At 46.0% G+C, this 20,903-nt stretch overlaps 1 protein-coding gene across 1 annotated transcript in view; it reads right to left on the bottom strand.

Moving 5' to 3' along the window:
* Positions 1–5,246: 5,246 nt before the first annotated feature.
* Positions 5,247–20,903, bottom strand: part of LOC143962365 (uncharacterized) — a 54,941-nt gene continuing 39,284 nt past the window's right edge. Inside the window, exons 7-8 of the mRNA XM_077471659.1 lie at positions 19,884–20,024; positions 5,247–5,480 (exon numbers count right to left, since the gene is read on the bottom strand). Coding sequence (XP_077327785.1) covers positions 5,247–5,480; positions 19,884–20,024 — 375 coding nt within the window. The remainder of the gene's footprint in view (positions 5,481–19,883; positions 20,025–20,903) is intronic.

The raw sequence follows: 20,903 nt of genomic DNA, 5'->3' as shown, positions 1-20,903 counted from the left end.
GACCACTGAACCATTAGGAAGGTTGATGACATTGAGCCCAGAACACTTAAGCATTTTCTTGCAGACAGGTGGTCTACCGATAGTAGCTTTCTCACTTTGCGGATAAGAGGATGAAGTTTCTCCTGGGGAAGCCCTACTGTGTTGGATCTGGTGTCCAATTCGGCTCCTAGGAAGACCATCTTCTGTACTGGGACCAGGCTGCTCTTCCTCCAATTCACTATCCACCCGAATTGCTGGAGCGTGGAAATCAGAATTGAACGATGTCGTAGAAGTGTTTCTCGACTGTCTGCTAGAAGAAGAATATCGTCGAGAGTGTAGGACTCTTAGACCCCTTTCTCTCAATAGTGCTATAACCAGAAGTAACACCTTTGTGAAGGTCCTGGGTGCCGTTGATATCCCAAATGGGAGGCTTTTGAATTGAAAATGTTGCCTGCCTATCGCAAAGCGTAGGTACTTTTGAAAGGTTTGATGCACTGGAATGTGTAGATAAGCGTCGGATAAATCGACCGAGAGCATCCAATCTTTCTCCCCTATTGATAGTAATATTGATTGGAGACTCTCCATCCTGAATGATTCGACTAGAATCATTTGGTTTAACTTTTTTAAATCCAACACGGGCCTCAGGTCTCCTGTTTTCTTTGACACCAAGAAAAGGGGAGAGTAAAACCCCTCTCCTCTCTGCTCCTGTGGAACTTCTATGATTGCTTGCTTCTGGAGTAACTCCATAATGTATCTGACCAAAAGCTTTCGTTTTAGGCGCGAAAAGGGGAGTTTGGTAGGTTTGTAGTGGTTTTTTGGCGGTTTTCGCTTGAACTTCCACCTGTGACCTTGCTGAATGGTGGATATCGCCCAGGGTTCCTTTATTTTGTCTATCCAAATTTGGGCAAATAGTCTCAGCCTCGCACCTACTATTGCGGGCTGGGCATGCGTGGCATCAAAAAGATTTTTGTTGGTCTCCCGGCATGGTTGTCTTCCATTTTTGGACTCTCACAAAAGAGGGTTGTGTGCTTCGCCAATTCCGTTTGAATTCTTTCCCAGGTCTATAAGACCTTACGTCCCGGTACCTTTCCGGAAGGTGACGTCTGAAGGGCGGATTTTTCTGTTGCTTGGGTCTTCTGTCCGACGGTATTAGACCCGATTTTCCCCCCGTGACCTTTGATATTGCGGAATCTAATTTTGAACCAAAAAGGTTAGTGCCGTCATAAGGGATCTTACACCAGCTGGATTTGGAAGTCGCATCAGCCACCCAAGGTTTTAGCCAGAGAGCTCTTCTGGAAGTTACTGAGGCCAGCATTGCTCTTGCTGAGGACCGAATGACGTCCACCGCCGCCTCCGCTACGAAATCACCCGCAAGGCTGAGTTCCTGCAGTGCTGAAATAATTTTGTCTTGGTCTGCTGCTTCTGCAATTATTTTTTCAACTCCAGACGTCCAGGAGGTGATGGCTCTACCGACCGCTGCTAGAGCGATTGCTGGCCTACAGCCCCCCCCCCCCCCCGCTGCTGAGTAGGCCTTCTTAAGGTCGAGATCGATTTTGCGATCCATCACATCTTTAAAGGTTACGGCGTCTTCTATTGGTAGGGTTACATGGTGCGCTAAGCGCATCAGTGAGGATTCTACCACGGGAGCGGAGATAAGAGGGTTCACTGCTGGCTCTTTTAGGGGATAGAGCTTCGCTAATCTGTTGTTTAAGCCGGACTTCTTTTCTGGTTTTTGCCATTCATCTTTTATGAGCTCCTTTAGCTCTTCGATAAAGGGGAAGACCTCAGGGTCTTTTTTTAGGTTAGGGAAGTATTTCCTTAACTTAGGCGGGACATCTCTCTCTTCCTCCCAACCGATCGCTTCCTTAACCGATTTCGCAAAAGGGTTTATTAATGCAAAGTCGAAAACTGTAGGAGTCAGGGGATCCTCATCCTCTGGGGAGTCATCTGGATCCTGAGGGGTGTGAGAGGTTGAGGCTGAGTTAGATGACCTGATTGGATCATAAGCTGTCACCTGTAGGATTGTTTCCTTAACTGAGTCTCTTATAATATTGGAGGCTTCTCTAGCGTCAGCTTCCTTGTCCCGAGTTGCTTCCTCCAGACAGATTTGGCAAACAAGCTTACTAGGTAATGCTTGCGCTCCACAGACCCAGCAGGTATTAACCGCAGGACGGGTATGGTGTTCCTCTCGATGTGAGGATGGCGCTTCTCTGCAATGACGGGAAGACCTTGACCGACTTCGCCGAGAGTGAGAGTGTCTTGAGGGGGAACGTTCCTTTCTTTTAGAATGGGATGACCCCGAAGACCTGCCAGAGCTACCAAAATGAAAGGTATTAGTGGCAGTGCTCTCTTTTTTCTCCTCTTCACTACTTACCAATCCATACATCCCCTTACCTTGCGGTTCTAGGATGGTCTACTAAGGCAGCGGTCTCCATAGGGAAGAATAGAGTACACCTGTGACCAGAGGTTTTCAGTGTAAGAGCCAATGCAGAGTATGGGCAGAAGGTGCAGCACATAAATGAATGGCAAAGTGCATAAAGATGAAAGAAAAGAGGCTTACCAGAGTTCAGGAGGACTTGTCTTGCAAGGCAGCAGGCTGTGTGCAGAGATCAGGATGGTAGATGGTGTGGAAAGCACAAGCAGCACTTCCAAACGAAAATTAAATTTTTTAAATAGCCCGCCGTCGCTGGAGGAGTAACGTCACCGCCGTGCATGCGCACTGGCCGCCTGCGCCGTCCTGCGCCATCTTGGATGCCGGCAAATGCAGAGGGCAAGGGGAAAACGTCACTTCCTGAGCGCCGATCGTCCGAACGGAACCGCCATGATGGAGAGGTCACAGCGCCGTGGAACTACAGGGCTCAGCGTGCCCAGAGGGGGAAAAAAAAGGAGGAAAAGGAAAAAAAAAGGTGAAGAAAACTGAGGACTGAAAACGGAAGGTAGGCAGAAAAGGAGACATGCCTGGGAGCACAACAGATAGGAAGGGGGAGACCGCTGCATTCATTACAACCTTTTTAAGGTTTTTCCTTTTAAAAGTCCGCTGCTTTGTAATTTTTGCCCCTGAGACCACCAGAGTGGGGCTCCCTGCGTTATGGCTCATTTAGAGACCGTACGGACAGGGACTTCCAAGTAGGAGAGGCTGAACCTAGCTGGGGTAGTGCGGTAAGGGGTTCCATGCTAACCGAACTCGAAACGTAATGTCCCATACAGGTGAGGAAAAAAAGGAGAATGCAACGGTGGACTCCTCTTCAAATCTTATAGCTAACCAGTCCTATCAGGTTGTGGAGGCGGAGTCACAACCCACTGTGTGTGCTGCCATGATGCGTCAGGAAAACAGGTTTGATATTACACCGGAAATCCACCTGGAAGTACTGGCATTGTTAATTTTGTGTGTGTGGTGCCAGGCAGTTGGACTATCAAAATATGCACTTGAGTACCCGAGCTTATGAAGTCAAGTGAGTGGAGTTATGCCCTGTACACACGGTCGGAATTTCCGACAGAAAAAGTGCGATCGGATCTTGTTGTCGGAAAATCCGATCATGTGTGGGCTCCATCGGACCATTTCCATTGGAATTTCCGACACAAAGTTTGAGAGAGAGTTTTCCCGACAACAAAATCCGATCATTTAAATTCCGATCATGTGTAGACAATTCCGACGGACAAAGTGCCATGCATGCTCAGGATAAATTACGAGACGAAAGCTATTGGCCCATTTATAGTCCCGACGTACGTGTTTGACATCACCTCGTTAAGAACGATCGGATTTTCAACTTTGTCCAACCGAGTGTATGCAAGACAAGTTTGGCACAAACTGTCGGAAAAAAATCAGATGGATTTTGTTGTCGGAATGTCCGACCGTGTGTACAAGGCATAAGTCAGAGAGGAATGATGCTAAATAACATATACAGGTGTTAAATCTTCTTCCAAGGGGTACTACCACCATCAACTTTCTGTCACTTTAAAATAGTTTGTTTGGACCTAGCTGGTCCAAATGAATTATTACCTTTACTAATAGATGCACTCACTGTCGCCGCTGTATTTAGTATCAGCCCCTGCAACAAAATCAAGTTGAGCTCAGCCATTCACAGGAAGCTTTGTATTTTCGGAATAGGTAAAAAGCTTCCTCTGATTGGCTGAGGTGGTTGGATGAAGTCACAACCAGAGGAAGCATTGTACTCATTCAGAAAATACAACAGGTTTCTGTTAGTATGAGTAACAATGTATTGCGTTCTAAATATGTATCTGCTTTGGCCAATCACTGAGGCTGTTTATTCCAGTGATGTGAGCTGAGGAGGAGAGGACATTTGGGTTGACTGTCTAGAAGGGTTCTTCCAACCCAAACTGATGCTTGAAGAGGATGCCAGGGTGGGAGTCCTCGTATTTCCTCCCAGGCTTTGCCTGGAGACAACGGTACTGTAGAGAAGGTCTTTGTCTGAGGCCCAAGCCAAGTCCCATGAAATCTAAGATGTCCTGTGTTCGGGCCTGGGGAATAAAGCAGATTGCTGCCCATTTGGAGCATCTTCAGGGGAGTCTGATGTACAATGTACAATGTACAATGTACAATGTAAATGAGAGCTTCAGGAAAGCTGCTGCATAATGGACATTGCATGGAGACCTCAATGACTCAGATCTTACCTATGACTACTCTCATAGGGTCAGAGGACCAACTCCTATTGGGAGTCTGCTGTTGATTAAACTTGGGCCACGGACAGAGGTACTTAAAGAATCTATTGTCTTTGGGAAGCTGCCACTGAAAATCCCCAACATAAGAAATTAGAGCCAGCATCAATTTTTATGGTTGATATAAGAAGGCCTGTGCAATTTTGCCGTTTTGAGTTATCCTATATCCCTAACCCTCTCTCCACAAATACACTGGTCCATGGAGCACATAAACTACAAAAAAAACTAGATACTGAAGCCTAATTATCACTACTGGTGTGTCAGTGTGTTGACCAGGTCCAGCGACATGAAAGAATCACCAATATGTAGGGTTGGAGAGCCCATTATAAACCTGCAGCCCCTGGAGATTGCTGGTTTATAAAGGTACCCTTTACATAATCACAAAACTTGAAAAATATAATACAATACAGCACAATATAACAACATCTAAACATTCAAGAAATGCAACAACGTCACTCGTCATCAAGTTCACATACCTAAAGGTTCAAATGAATTTTCTCACAATTTCTTGGTGTTTTGTAATAGTGTTTTATTTTTTTTAGGTACAGATACACTCCTAAAAGTAGCTTTAGTACAAAAATCAAAAACCGTCAGTCCCCACCACCGTCCCCACCGCCACCGTCCCCACCGCCACAGTCCCCACCGCCACAGTCCCCACCGCCACAGTCCCCACCGCCACAGTCCCCACCGCCACCGTCCCCCCAGTCACTGCCTCCAAAGTGCCCATGAGACATATCAGCAAAGTCTACCCCACCAGCATCGGCCCAACTGAAGTCGGTATCATCAGAGCGGCGACTGCGAGACATTTCCCGTATGTGCAAACTCTGCAAAAAAAATAAAATATACAGCTATGATAAAGGAAAATCCCATCTTATCCACTTTGCAGCCAGGCGAGTTCTAACATTTCTCTCATACATGTAAAAAAATTTTTAGGGTATTTTGGCTAGAAATTTACTTAGAACCCCCAAGTATTATATGTTTTCTAAAAGCAAAGCCGCCCATGTGAGAGGGGCATAGAGAGCCATTGAACTTGTGAGAATGATTGACACATTTGCCAGCAAAGTTTTCATATATGGACCCCTCAATGTTAACCTGCACAAACATTACAACCAGACTCTACAATCTACTAAGATTAGGTTACAGTGGAGGGGTCATAAGATTTATTCTATATAAGAATAATAAGTATTATAAAGGGTTGGATGTGACAGTGAGTGGATTAATTGGAAAGTTTTCCCGATACATCTGTATGGTGTGACTGTACAGTTTGTATAATACAGGGATCTCCAAACTTTCTAAACAAAAAGGGCCAGTTTGCTGTCCTTCAGACTTTAGGAGGGCTGCACTGTGGCCAGTGGGAGTAGAAAAGGGCCAGACGCAAGTGGGGAAAAAAAACACCATTGTTTCAGTGAGCGTATATGCTCACCATTATTGGTGTAAGTGGGAGGAATTGTGCCCAATCGTTTATGTCATTGGGCCCCATCAATGTCAATGGGTGGAATTGTGCCCCAACCTTGATGTCATTGGACCCCATTGTTGGTGTCATTGGGAGGAATTGTGCCTCATCATTGGCGTCATTGGAAAGGAACTGTGTCACCTCATTGGTGTCAGTGGGGGAAGATTATGCTACTTCGTTGGTATCAATGGATGAAATAGTGCCCCAAGGGCCAGATACATGCAAGTAAAGGGCCGCATCTGGCCCCCGGGCCTCAGTTTGGAGACCACAGGTATAATATGTTCTCTGCTGATACCCTAACATGATGCAGTCTGGCTGCTCATTCAGATTATTCAATATGCAATTTCAAGATTTATTATTTGAAATCACACCAGACAACATTCAAACAAGTCTCCCAAACCATTGATAAGAGTAATTCTCGCATTTCCCATAAATTCTACCTTCATTTCATAGTCACGTGACAACACAGGATTTTCTTAGCAGGTTTTATGATATGTGGCTGAGATGTGGATGCATTTCTTGGGCAGACAGACATGACGCATGGGATGGCGAGGAACATACTGTAGTTCCCCCGTCTACTAATGTGGAGTTCAACCCTACAGCTGCTTTTTCCGACTCAGAAGCTCCTGCTAAGATCCAATGCCAATAGGAGTTAGGCAGGAGATGTTCTAAACCAGGCTGACTACAGAGTTAGACACACAACACGTTGGAATCTTGTAGCTCTGAGTCGTACTGAGGGGCATAAACCGACCACACCAGAACAGATCTGCTTCCATGATTGGTGTGGTCAGAATTCTGGAGGAACACAAAGACTGGCAGGATCTGCAGATATTTGCTCATAACTACCAGACTTGCATTAAAAATAAAGATACATACCCAATAGTTACTATGGACAAATTAATGAGTTATTTTATCGAATTTCATTATTAAGGTTTACAAACACTTCAAATAAAAAGTTGGTCACAATCAGAAGATATCCCAGATTCAATTTGTTAGAGCAAAAACATTCCCCAGCAGCTATGTAGGGTGAGGAACCGTCTAATCCTAAATATCACAAGGTACAGATGTTGAGATGTTGAGAAATCTTCCTTACCTGGTCGATCAGACCTGAAACTAAGCATGACTGTGTGTAGGCAAGATCATTAAAACCAATCCATGTACGGCATTTTTTCTGATATCTTTTGGTAAATTTAAATATTAAAGATTGAAAGTGTGTGCTGCATCTATTTTTTTATTCCTTATTTAAAGCTGAACTCCAGTCAACTTACGAAATTCACATTTGGGTAATGTCCAAATGGACTAATAAGAAAAAGAACAAATAAGGATGAGTAAAGATGAATAAGGACAAGTAAAGACAAGAAAGAATGAGTAAGGACAAATACGGACAAGTGGCCCATATTTTGTTGACTTGGTCACCAATATTCTTATTCCATTCTGGGACTCCATCTTGGAAATTTACACTCAAATTCCATACAGTTTGTGTACTCATGGAGTGACAGAAGTTATGGCTGATTCACCCCAGTGTGGACACAGACCACAAATAAGAACCTAAAAGAAGAACAGCTTTGGCTGAAGTTGGGGGATTTAGCCTGAGTATACTTAATATCCAGAGGAAAATAATACCCTTAGGCCTAGTTCACACTGGATGCCGATGCGGCTCTCAGCAGGAGTCCTGTGCGTCCTGTTTCACTGTTTCAGGTCCGATTTCAGCCTGTATTTTGGGATGAATTTGGACATAAATTGGACCAAAAGACGCACAGGGCTCCTGTGCAAATTTGCACCCCAGCCACATGTGAGATAGTGAACCCCATCAGGGTTTACTTCCTCTTTAAAGTGGTTGTAAACCGCAGGTGATTAAAAAAAAAAAAAAAAAAAAAAAACCCACTAGCACATTATGATAGACTTACCTGAGATGGCTGACATCTTCCCCGGTCTTCATTTTAGGTTCATGGCCTCCGGCTACATGAGTGGCCAAGGGCGCAATGACACGCAGGAGCTGCCGTTTCTGGTACGGGCTCTGAAGATCCGGCACTGTAAGCCGGACCTTTAGAGGGCATGCCCCGGTGATGTCATCAGCTGCATGCACCCGGAATATCTCCTAAACTGTACAAGTTTAGGAGATATTCATTCAGTCAGCGGTGGCCCATCCGTTGTGGGTGCTGCCCCCATATCCATGCCGCGGCCCCCCTATTCATGCACCTGGCCCCTTTCGGGGTGCAGGGCACATGGATTCCTATGATGGGGATTGGCAGGGAGGGGTGTGTTTTTTGAAGCGCTGATTAGAGCTAGAGGCTCTAAGACTTCAAAATAGGGTAGGCTCAGGTGTGTTGCAACAGTAAATGAACATTCACTGTTGCAACACTAATCCTCCTCGTGGCCAATCGGAAAGTGGGTCTGATACCCATCAGCTGACTGGCTGAAAGGACAGGCCATCCTAGACGCCTAGGAGAAGGAAGGAGCCACACAGAAAAAACAGGAGTCCGCCCTCTGTTCATAGAAGCCCGGTGCTGAAGCCAGCTGCTGCCTGCCAGAGCATGCAACCCTCTGGAGCCTACAACCCGCTACTGCCGCCAAAGCCCGCAGCCCACAGATCCGCTGCTGCCTGCCAGAACCTGCAGCCCAACCCCCAGGGGTAGGTGCAGGGGTTTCTGAGATGCCACCGACCAACGGAGGGGTTGCTTGCCAGCGACCCCCACAAAAAAAAAAAAAAAAAAAAAAAAAAAAAAAAAAACACCAGCCACCAATGTTCACAGTACCTACTGGTAATCCTTAATATAGGCTTACCTGTAGGAACAAATGGTAGAACAGAGTTTATTACCACTTTAAGGATCTCCAACCACACCTATAGCATATCCACCGTCTGACCATCTCCAGATGTATATTGGCCATCTGTCAATCGTATGTAGCACTACATATACTCAATATTATCTGAGACCATCTGGGGAAGTCAGGGTATTTATTAAGGACCCCTCTTATCTAGTTGCCCACCACTGCTGTAATCCGTTTTAAATTGTTAATGGTAAAAGGCCCTGCCTAAGATCAGACCCCACTAAATTACTGTGCCATTACCTATGTATGCCTCTCTGAAAATAGTTTCACTTTAATACTAAGGATCTGACTTTTCTGTCCCCCCGGGCTCATGCTCTCCTCTCACCATTCCCTAGTGCAGGGGTCTCCAAACTTTTGGATCAAAAAGCCAGTTTATTGTCCTTCAGACTTTAGGGGGGCTGGACTGTGACCAATGGGAGTAGAAAGTGGCCCAGTGGGAGAAAAATTATTATTATATATGTATGTGTGTATGTATGTAATATATATATATATATCCCATGGTCAGTAGGAGGAAAAATAGTGCCCCATCATTGGTGTCAGCGGGAGGAATAGTGCCCTACCCATCATTGGAGCACAGGTGTGTCAGGAGGAAGGCGTCTCTGGAGTTCCTCCAGGTGATCGGTGTGAGAGGGGAGTGGTGGTGAAATCTCTCCCAGCTCTCCTGGCTCCTTTCTGGGGAAGCCATGGAGGCCAGCGGGGCCTCTCCTGCTGGAAGCTCGCAGCCATCTCCTGGGCCGTCGGGTGACATGCCTTCCTGTGTACAAGCCGATCTCTGCTCCTGGTGAGGATGAAGGCTCGCAAGCCATTCGGGAGTGAGTGGTGGCCGGGATAAAGGTCCTAAAATCGGGAGAGGGATAAGCTTTACAAGCTACGAGCGGAGCTGAAGTGTCTCCGAAGGCAGCGTGAAGGCTTACACAGCCAGAAACGAGGATCCATGGATCCAGAGATCCAATTGCTCAAAGTCTGCGTGGATCATCAAGAGACCATCATGGCCATGATTGAAGGCAGAAATGGGCCCTTCAAGGAGAAATTTGGAAAATGACAGGAGGTTTGGAAGGATGACAAAGATGGAGGTGGAGGAGGAGACCCCCAATTCTGCCCCCTGGCCACCCAGGGAGAGGTAAGCAGCCCCATGCCTTCCCAGGACTCAGGAGGCATGCTGAGGGCCATCCAGGTAATGGAGTCTCCTATGTAGGGGGGGGGGGGGGGAGATCAGTTAGTATTTAAGGAGGACATCACAGATGATGTTCCTGATAAGGTAAAGCCTGCCAAGTCCCATGTTGTGGATAATAGGATTTTTAAAACAGCTTACCTGTAAAATCCTTTTCTTGGAGTACATCATAGGACACAGAGTCTCAAGTAATTACTTGGTGGGTTATAGGATTACCTTCAGGTGTTGACACTGGTATAACCAATACAGGAAGTTGACTCCCCTATATAACCCCTCCTCCTTCCAGGAGCACTCAGTTTTTGTAGCCAAGCAATGTAAGTGATATACCCTCACCCCATAAAACAGAGGGGCGGGAGCTCTGTGTCCTATGATGTACGCCAAGAAAAGGATTTTACAGGTAAGCAGTTTTAAAAATCCTAATTTTCTTTATCATACATCATAGGACACAGAGTCTCAAGTAATTACTTGGTGGGATGTCCCATAGCAATGCTACTTGAGGGGAGGGAGACAACCTGTAGGGTAACCCCCAGACCTGAGGACTTATACTGCTGCCTGCTGCACACTGCACCCGAAGGCGATATCCTCATTCCATCTTACATGCACTTGATAAAATTTTGCAAATGTACTGAAGGCCATGTCGCGGGCTTGCAGATTTGAGACCTGGAGGCCTGGTGACGCACTGCCCAAGAAGCACCAACCGCTCTGGTAGAGTGCGCCTTAACTTGAAAAGGGGGCATCTTTCCCTTTAAATCATAAGTTTGAATTATAACTTGCCAAATGCACTTAGTGACAGTGTATTTTGACGCTGCCTGTCCCATCTTAGGACCCTCTGGAAGAAGAAATAAGACAGTCTTACGAATCGGAGCAGTTTTCTTAAATACATTTTCACTGCTCTCACTACATCAAGACAATGTAGTGACCTTTCTTCCCTGGAACAAAGTCTTGGGAAAAACCCTGGCAGGACAATATCTTCATTCAGATGAAAGCCTGAAACCACTTTTGGCAAAAACATGGACGAGGGCGTAACACCACTCTGTCCTCATGAATAATCAAATATGAATCCTTACAAGAAAGAGCAGCCAATTCTGAAATCCTCCTTGCTGAGGATATAGCAAACGAAAATATCAGCTTCCTAGTCAGGACTAAGGGAACATGCTGCAATGGTTCGAATGGCTATTTCTGTAACACTGACAAAACTAAAGTCCCAAGGGCTTAAGAGTGATTTAACTGGCGGATTAATCTGCAGCACTCCTTGCATGAAACCTTGGACTAAAGAATGCATAGCAAGCAGTATTTGAAATAAAAATTGATAAGGCTGAGACTTGGCCCTTAAAAGTACTCACAGCCAACTTCATCTCTATGCTTAATTGTAGAAAGGTAAGAATTCTGCAGATATATCTCCGAGGGTACCAACCCTTGGACTCACACCAGGAAACATAAGCTTTCTATATAGCTCTAGAAGCTGGCTTCCTAGCATTAATCAAAGAGATAACTGACTTGGAAAGCCCACGTTTATTCAGAATGTGGGTCTCAATAGCTAAGCCGTTAAATTTAGTGTTCGTAAAGTAGGATGGAATATCGGCCCCCCGAGATAGCAGGTCTGACCTTAGTGGGAAGAGCCCTGGACCCTCCACTGCCATCCTTTACGATCTCTGCGTACCATGACCTTCTGGGCCATGCTGGTGCTACCAGTATTACCGATTATTTTCTTTACTCCTTATCTGTTGGATCTTTAAGCATAAGCATATTGTCCCCTGGGTAAGTTAAATTAGTTTTTTCTCACATTGGAAATCGCAGCGTCAACTGCTGGAACTTTCCATCTTTTAGTGAATCTTTCTTCCATAGGATAGAGCTTTGCGAGTCTCTTTGGAAGGGAAAAAATACTTATCCGGATGATCCCATTTGGTATAAATAAGCTTTTTTTAATAATGCGTGGACGGGAAACGCATGCAAAGGCTGTAAAGGCTTCAAAGAACCCAAGGAAGAGACCGGCCCTTCAGTTAACTCTGTTAGGAGTAGCATGCAAGTAGAGCGAACCATCTTTGCAAGCCTCTGTACTTCAGATTGTGAAGTAGGGACCCTTGGGAACTTCAAGTATTGTTGAAATAATTGTTGAAACAGAGAAATAATCGCATGTCTTTGCTCCCGATCTGAGGGCAATACCCCATCCTGTCCCCATAATTCTCTTGGACCCACCACTGGACTGTAAAGAGTCTAAGGTGGGGGAGGGGGATCTAGGACACTTCCTATACACTGGATGGAGGATGCGATTAAAGCCGCTAATCTTCCTTCTAAGCCTGGCAAGGCAGAGGAAAATGCATCTTCAGTCACCTCTACAGGGGCTGAAGTGTGTGAAGCAGTTGCACTAGCTTCCAATGACTCACCCTGGCTTGCCATGTCTGATCTCTCTGAAGAGGAAGACAGTATGGAGGCATAACTGGGATTCCCAGAGCCTGGGGGGGGGTGACACCTTAGGTACCTTTACGGTAGGTCTGGAAGACATAGTGCAAAGCACAAGCAGAGGTACACACAAAATAACAGTTCTTTTGCTGCTAAGTAACAATAATTTTCCTGTCTGGAAATGCTCGTTTACACCCTTACGTGTCCAGCGCTCTGGTGTCTTAGTGTGACAGACTGCCTCTCCAGTTAAAAAGTCTTACTGAAATGAGAGTGTCTGATATAAAGCCTCAGGTGGAACCTGATTGTCATCCTCAGCGTTTCCCTCAACTATGCGGCAAGTGCTGTGTGTGGGTGGATGTTACATCCATACACAGCGCCACGTGACCTTGCGGACATGCCCCTCTGCGTTCAGGCCCTGCTAGGGACCTGAATGGCCAACACAAAGTAAGGTGAACCTACTATACACCTCTACAATGAGGGAGGGGGTTCTGTCAGCAGAAGTATAGGGCAATTCCCAATGTTACTAGGTGGAAGTGCTGGGTTGTAATTAAACCATGCAGCTAAAGCAGCTGTGTCAACCAGCCACCGCCCATATAGAAGTTTATACACATCTCTGTATTAGCAACTGCTGTATTTTTTACCAAATCCCACAAGATCTATTTAAGTAAGAACCCCCTCTGCCGCTGGGACCACATATGTTCTGAGACATAGCTGCACTTAGACACATACATAGGTAGTGCAAGTTACTCCTTATAGAGGAGACATGTATAAAGGCATATAAGGTATATTGAAGGAAAAAGCAAAGCCTCTTCCCTTACCTTGTCCTCGCTGCAGGATACTGCTGATAGAACAGACAGATCAAATTTTCACCCATTGCGGCGGGCTGCGTTTAAGCACTCTCAAAGACTGGGGCCCTTTTAAAGGGTTCCGCTCCTTTGGGCCTTGTATAGCACCCCTCAGGACAGCTTTAGGAAATGTAGCAAGACCAAAAAGCGTCCTGGTTCCTAGGGTCCAGCTCTCAAAGAGAAACATTACAGGCAAAACCTCGTTCTTGCATCGAGGTCCAGGTACCATCCTATAGCCTCAGTGGCGAGGATGGATCTGATTGTGGAGGTTTCTTTAAAACCAGCATGGATCCCTCCTGGAGCTCCTTAGAGCACATCTTCACTCGTGACCAACACCTTTAGACATTGGCGAAAAAACTGAGTGCTTCTGGAAGGAGGAGGGGTTAGTGTCAACATCTGAAGGAGGCCTATAACCCACCAAGTAATTACTTGAGACTGTGTCCTATGATGTACGATAAAGAAAAGACTGTTTTTGTGCCTTTCACAGATGCCGACAATGTGCCTAATGACAGTCAGCCTGCTAATTCTGTGTGCAGCAATGTTGTGCCTGCTGATGCTGCAATGCAGCAAGAGCTACATTTAAAAAGTGTAATTTCTGTGGATGAATTAAGGGTGTCAGCATAGCCCATTAACCTTTTAGCAGAGTCCAAAGCGGTTTGCCCCACTGCTTCTGAAGACTCTACAGCACAGCATCAGGAGACAGCTGGTACTGCAGCAGTGACTGACCGTTCCTGATGGAAGATTGTTATCAGTCACAGAAATGTTCAATCACCCTAGCACCAGTGTGATGGACAATCGTCCTGCTACGGATCCTGCTAATTCAGTTCAAACTGTTAATAATGCTAATAATAATAATGTACAGACTAATGTGACTTCAGTGTGGGGCCTTGGCCCTGATAAACCTACATTTGCTCAGGTGGTACGCTCAGCTCCTGGTAGCTCTACTCCCAAATGGGGTTTTCCCCTACAGCCTACCACTTTGGGCACCTCAGGATCTGGTCTTGGGTCTCTGGCTTCTGCTGAGGGTCCCAGATGTACTGTAGCAATTCTGAAATGGGAAGGTGGTGCAGTCCCTCCAGCGCGTAGTGTGGTGGTGGATCAGATTCTGGAAATGGGTTTTGGGGCAAATGACATGTATGCCTTTATATACATGTAGCTGGGACAAAGGATTATACGGTTAGCTTCACCAGGCCAGAGCGTCTTTACCTGTTCTGGGAGCGATAAGAGGCTCGGTGCAGGTCAAGGCCTGGCCCCAGTTGCGATTTCTCAGAGGTCAACAGTAAAAAAAAAAAAACACAATTATTCTGACTAATGAGAGCGTCCCCGCTCGGGATTTAGAGGTTTGGTTGCGGAACTATGGGGAGGTTTTGATTAAGCCCAGCAAAATCCTTGATGAGCGTAACATCTGGACTGGGGGTTGGTCAGTAACAGTCAGGTTGGCCAGGGATGGGAATGTTGTCTGTCACCTGCCCTCCTCAGCTTTTATAGGGAGGGATAGGACTATTTTCTACCCTGGTCAGCTGAAGCTGTGTCACCGCTGTGGAGAAAAGAGGCATTTGAGCTCCTGTTCAGCCTTGATATGTTCAGTGTGTCGGGGTCAGGGTTATATGGCCAAGGACTGCACCGGTATGATCAGGTGCAACCTGTGCCTGCGCCTTGGCCACCCCTACAGCAGATGTCCTGAAGCCTGGCACAATATGGAGAAGGTAATGGATGACTTGTCAAGGCTAGAAAGGATGGAGGTGAGGCTCCTGGTGTACCATCCTTCTCTGCGGTGACTGACTCCCCTGGTTCTGCTCAGGATCCCTCTCCAGTTCCTGTGGCCACCCCTCCTGTGCCTGTAAGTATTCCTTCTGTATGTCTCTCCAGCCTACTGTACCCTCACCCCTTGTCTCAGAACCTTCCAAGTCTGTGCCCCCCGGGTCAGTTATCCCCCAGGTGTCTACCCCTTCTAAGTCTGTCTCAAAGGGAACACCACCCCCACCAGGAGCGGTAGCATGTACTAAAAAGGTCGCTTCTTCCTCTGTAAAGGAGTCTTCTGTGAAGACTCCAAAGGAAAAAAAAACAAACAAACACACAAGAGAAGATGGCATCTCTGAAGCTGACCTGCAGTACCTGGAGGAGAGAAGGAAGGTTGGGAAGCAGAAGCAGGTGGTGAGGACGGAATGGGCTCCAGTGCCCGTCTCCAACCGTCATAGGTCCTCCGAATGGTATATTTCTTCATCTGGAGATTCTTCGGAGCGAAGTTTCGATTCTAAAATGGAGTTTGAGGCTGCCTCAAGAAAGAGAGGCTTCTGGTGATGAGCAGCAGAGGGGAGCCAAGAAGCAATCCACCCAATAACCCAAATGGCGGTTCCCCCTCCGTTAAAAGTGGTGACAATAAATGTCGCCAGAATTAAGTCAGTAAGAGCTCGTTCTATGGCCTTTGTTCAGCCAATTAGATGCTGAAATTTTATTTTTGCAAGAGACTAGGCTCACCTCCTTGGCAGATATTCATATGGCCAAGAGAGTGAAGGTATGGTCCATCTTACTGGTCTCTTGCGGCCGAGCCTTACGGCGGTGTTTAAAACCGTCTATGGTCTTAGACATCCTTGTGCGGGGGCAGGACCTGCGCCTAATTAATGTTTATGGGCCGCACACAAAGTGGGACAGGAAATGCCTTTTTACAGGGATCAAGCCTTTTTTTACATCCCGGCAAGTGGTCTTTGGAGGTGACTTTAATACAGTAACTAGGCCCAAGGACAGGAAGGACTTCAAGGACAGGCTGGGATATGATAGCTGTTTTTTATAGTATGGTTAGGGATGCTGGTCTTGTGGATGTGCACATTAAGCACCTCCCGGATGACACCGGGTTCACCTTTCATTGAGGTAGTAGTCAGAGTAGGATAGATAGGTTTTTTTGAAGGAGACCTCTGGTTTCTCACCCCCAGTGGTGCAGGCAGAGTTCTCTGATCACTGTATGCCATCTGTGGTCCTGAATGCTTCAGACGCCCCTTAGAGGGGCAAGGGCATCTGGAGATTGAATTCGACTCTACTCAAGGAAGAACATGTTAGACAATCCTTTGAGGAATTCTTTCAGGCTCAGGTACCATCCTGGACTTTTATAGCAGCAAGGCTGAGTGGTGGGAGCTGACCAAAAAGAGGATCGCTGGATTCTTCAGAGGCCTAGCCAATAGAAAACAGTTTAATAAATACATGACCTACCAATGTTTACGAAGGAAGCTGGATATTCTTGTCTCGAGAGGAGGAGATCCTGGGGCAATCTCCGAAGTGAAACTCCTCCTCAGAAAGTGTCAATATGACCGGTATGCCTCTTTGGTTCTAAAGAGGGACTATGGGAAGTACCACTCGCCTGACCCTTACCAGAACTGCAAACAAGGTGTAGCTGTTAAAAACGGTTGTTGGCCTTAAGGACAGTACAGGTTCCTTGAAAAAGTCCAGGTCAGGGATCCTGGAGGTTGTGAGGTCCTTTTATGCTAACCTTCTTGGGAGGAAAGAGCTTGACCGTGACAAGATGGACAGCTTTTTGGACTTTACTCCAGGTCTAAATGGTGGAGATGTTCCATTGATGAATTTGACAGAGGAGATTAGTTGATGAGGTGATGAGGGCAATTGAACAGCTTGCCATCAAAAAGTCACCTGGACCGGATGGCTTGACAGCGGAGTTTTACAAAGCCTTCAAGTCTATTCTGGCCCCACATTTGGTAGAGGTTTTTAACAGATGCCTTGCTGAGGGGGCGCTTTCCCCTTCTATGAGGCACTTGGCTGTGGTTCTTTCAAAGATTAAAGATCCTTCGATGATTGAGAATTGGCGCCCCATCAGCCTTAACGTCGATAGAAAGATACTGGCAAAAATTCTTTTCTGGCGCCTATCGTCAGTAGCAGAGTCTTTGCATTCTCGCCATCAGCACTGTTCGGTCGAGGGTAGAAGCACCTTCACAGCGGTTTTAGCTGTCCAGGAGGCCTTGGAGCAGTGCAGGGCTGCAGGCCGGGGAAAGTATTTGCTGACATTGTATCAGGCAAAAGCTTTTGAACATGTTAACCATGAGTAACTGTGGTTGCCCCTTAGCAAGTCTGGTCTGCCGGGTGGTTTTGTCAATTGGTTAAAAGTCTTGTATAAGGGGGCAGAAAGCTTTCCTCTTGATAATGGTTGGGCAGTCCTTTAAGGTTGGCTCCGGGGTGCACCAGGGTTGTCACGAGTCCCCTGCCCTATGTTTTTGCAATCAACCTCTTCATCAGGAGGCTATGTTGTGTGGGGTGCCAGTTGGGCTCCCAGGTGAGCCGCCTTTGAGGGTTGTTGCCTATGCGGACGATGTGTCAGTGATTGTCACTGGGGCAGATGAAGCACAGGAGGTGGTCTCTGACATCACGGTTTTCTGAAGCATCAGGCTCCAAGATCAATCAGGAAAAGATTGAAGTTTTCTGGATGGGAAAGGAAGGTGAGGGGTTTGATCTCCCGAAACACCTTTCCAGTGCCCCAGGAAAGAATTAAGATTCTAGGCATTGAATTTGGACCTGGTGATTATGGCCTCAAAAACTGGGAAAGCAGACTGGAAATTGCCAATACTAAGGTGGTCAGCTGGAACAGATGGAAGTTACCTCTGAGGGAAAGGGTTGATCTGATTAAGACTTACCCGATTCCGATCTTGTATGTCAGCTTTGTCTGCATCTTGCCAGTGTCTCTCTATGCTAGGGTCAGTAGTGTGTTCTTCCAGATGCTGTGGGGGAACAGACTGAACCCCATCAAGAGGAATGTCACCCATCTATCCAGGAGGGAGGGTGGCTTAGGTATGGTAATCCCAGTTCTTTTCTTTTCATTGCCATTTCTCAAATTTAACATTGGTAATATGCTTGCAGTGGAACCTCCTGGATGGGTAGGCATATTTAGATCTTGGTTTAGGCCTTTTCTATGACTTTGGGAAGAAGGTGGCCAAGTGAAGAATCTCAGGGGTCATCGTGGTCAGCTACCAGCCTATGTTGCTCCATGCCTGAAGTTACTGCGGCAGTGGCAATTGTCGGCTGAAGATCTCAGATCGGTTCAGAGGAAAGTCCTTATGAGTGGAGTCTTGAGCGAAGTCTTTCATGACCTACTGGCCTTAAGGGATTGCCCAGGCCCAGTTTTGAGGGTGGGGTTAAGATTGATTCATTTGGACAGAGTACCCCCTAAATTTAGGGATCTGGCCTGGTTGTGCTTCCATGGGAGGCTCTATGTTCAGGGCAATTTGAAATTCCGCAGATGAGGAGGAGACTATGGACCATTTTCTGCTTCATTGCCACTTTAACATAGGTGTACAAACAGGTGGGGCGGGCCCTCTGTGTTCCTTTCCTCTCCAGGCTGGGTTATGCTGAGTGGGCGTACGGAGCATTCAATACTGGTGGGGTTTTTTGTTTGTTTGGTTTTTTTCTAGTTAACCTAGTAGTCTGTTATTTCACCTGGAACGCACGGTGTCAGGTCTGCACTCGGCATAAAATCCTTCCTGTTGAGGTGGAAGTGTGACATTCTGCATGAGGTGGAGAAGATTCGGGTGCTTGAGAGAGACAAGCGGAGACAGGGGGCTTGGTTGAAAGCGTGGAGGGGTTTCAAGCCTCCCTGACTGCCATGAGTCTTACCCAAGTGTGGCTGTCTGTTTCTTATCACCCTAGATTTTATAACTTATGATTAATTTTTGATAAATGGCTGCGTACATAGGTGATGGGTTGTGCCTCTTAGGCCCTCTCTACTGCTTTATGTAAATGGTTTTCTAAAAACATTTTGGTAATGGACTATGTATATATTGTATATATTCTGAACATGGATGTTTATTCCTTTGTTTTCTGTTGAAGTTTTATACTATGGTTTTGTTTTTTTACTTTTGTATAAAATTGGTTGCTTGATTTTTTAATAAAAGATCAATAGTGACACATTGGTGTCAGTGGGAGGAATAGTTCCCCAATAATGGTGTCAATTGGAGGGATAGTGCCCCATTATTGGTGTCAGTGGAAGGGATAGTACCCCATAGTTGGCATCAATTGGAGGCACAGCCTCCCATCATTGATGTCAGGGGGAGGAATAGTTCCCCATCATTGGTGTCAGAGGAAGAGCACCCTAACATTGGTGTCAGAGGGCGGAACAGTGCCCCATCAATAGTATCAGTAGGAGGAATAGTGCTCCATTGTTGGTGCCAGTGCGAGAAAGTATTTCCAATTGTTGGTGTCATTGAAAGAAATAATGCCCTACCCCTGAATAGGAGTAGAAGGAATTAGGCCCCCTGTTGGTGTCAATTGGAGAAACAGTGCCCGCTTGTTGCTGTCAATGGTGCCTTAAGGCCCCAAGGAAGATCTGCATAGAGCTGCAGTTTGGAGATCAGTGCCCTAGCACTTCAATAGCCTGTAAAGAGCACCGACATTGGACAGGACTATGACATTTGGAGGAGCCGCTAAAGCCTCAGACTTGTCGTAGAATTCCTTCTACTAGGATTGGATGGACTCTCTGCTCTCTCCATTCTGACCTTCTAGGAGTCCTGGGACCAGCCTGGCCCTTTCCACTCACCACATAGAGGAAGGCTGCCAGGATCACGGCTTTCAGAGCGGCCTCCATGTTCAGCAAGAAGTGGAAGATGACTTGAGAAGACTTCCCTTCCTTCTCTTTGGTGATGTAAGCCACTGGCTCTGAGCCATCCATGCCGAGTATCTGAAGGGTAGAAGCAGATTACAATAAAGAGGAACTGCAGGCAGATTGAAAAGACACACATGAATGTCATTGAATTTTGAGTAACTTTAATAAAATATATTTCTTATGAAGCCTATGAATATTTTGTATGCAGGCAGCCAGTTGAAATATTATATTATATTATATCAGGATTCCCACAGTACAATGGGTTATTTAACCACTTAAAGACCAAGCCTCTTTTTCAGACTCTGTTTACAAGTTAACTGTTTTTTCCTAGGAGATTACTTAGAACCCCCAAATATACTTTTTTTTTCTAACGCCCTAGAGAATAAAATGGCGGTCGTTATACTGTCTGTCACACCGTATTTTTGCAGTGGTCTTAAAAGCAAATTTAAAAAAAAAAACACACACATTTTTGAATTGAAACAGTAAAGTTAGCCCAATTTTTTTTTTTTATATTGTGAAAGATAATGTTACACCGAGTAAATTGTAACCAACATGTCACGCTTCAAAATTGTGCCCACTCGTGGAATGGCGACAAACTTATCCTTAAAAATCTCCATAAGCGACATTTAAAAAATTCTATTGGTTGCATATTTCGTGTGCAGAGGAGGTCTAGGCCTAGGCCTAGAATTATTGCTCTCGCTCTACCGATCGCGGTGATACCTCACATGTGTGGTTTGAATACAGTTTTCATATGCGGGCGCTACTCATGTATGCGTTTGCTTCTGCACGTGAGCTCGGCGGGATGGGGCATGTTTTAAAAATCTTATTTTACCTTTTATTTAAGCAGTTTTAAAAAAAATAGAAAATGTGTCACTTTTATTCCTATTACAGAGGAATGTAAACCTTGTAATAGAAATAAAGCATGACAGGTCCTCTTAAATATGAGATGGGGGG

The sequence above is a fragment of the Lithobates pipiens genome, unplaced genomic scaffold, assembly GCF_037356315.1.
Source record: "Lithobates pipiens isolate NorthernLeopardFrog02 unplaced genomic scaffold, aLitPip1_a1.2 Scaffold_8, whole genome shotgun sequence".
NCBI lineage: Eukaryota > Metazoa > Chordata > Amphibia > Anura > Ranidae > Lithobates > Lithobates pipiens.
Note: the sequence above shows the minus strand (reverse complement) of the source record. Positions and strands in the feature narration are given on the sequence as shown.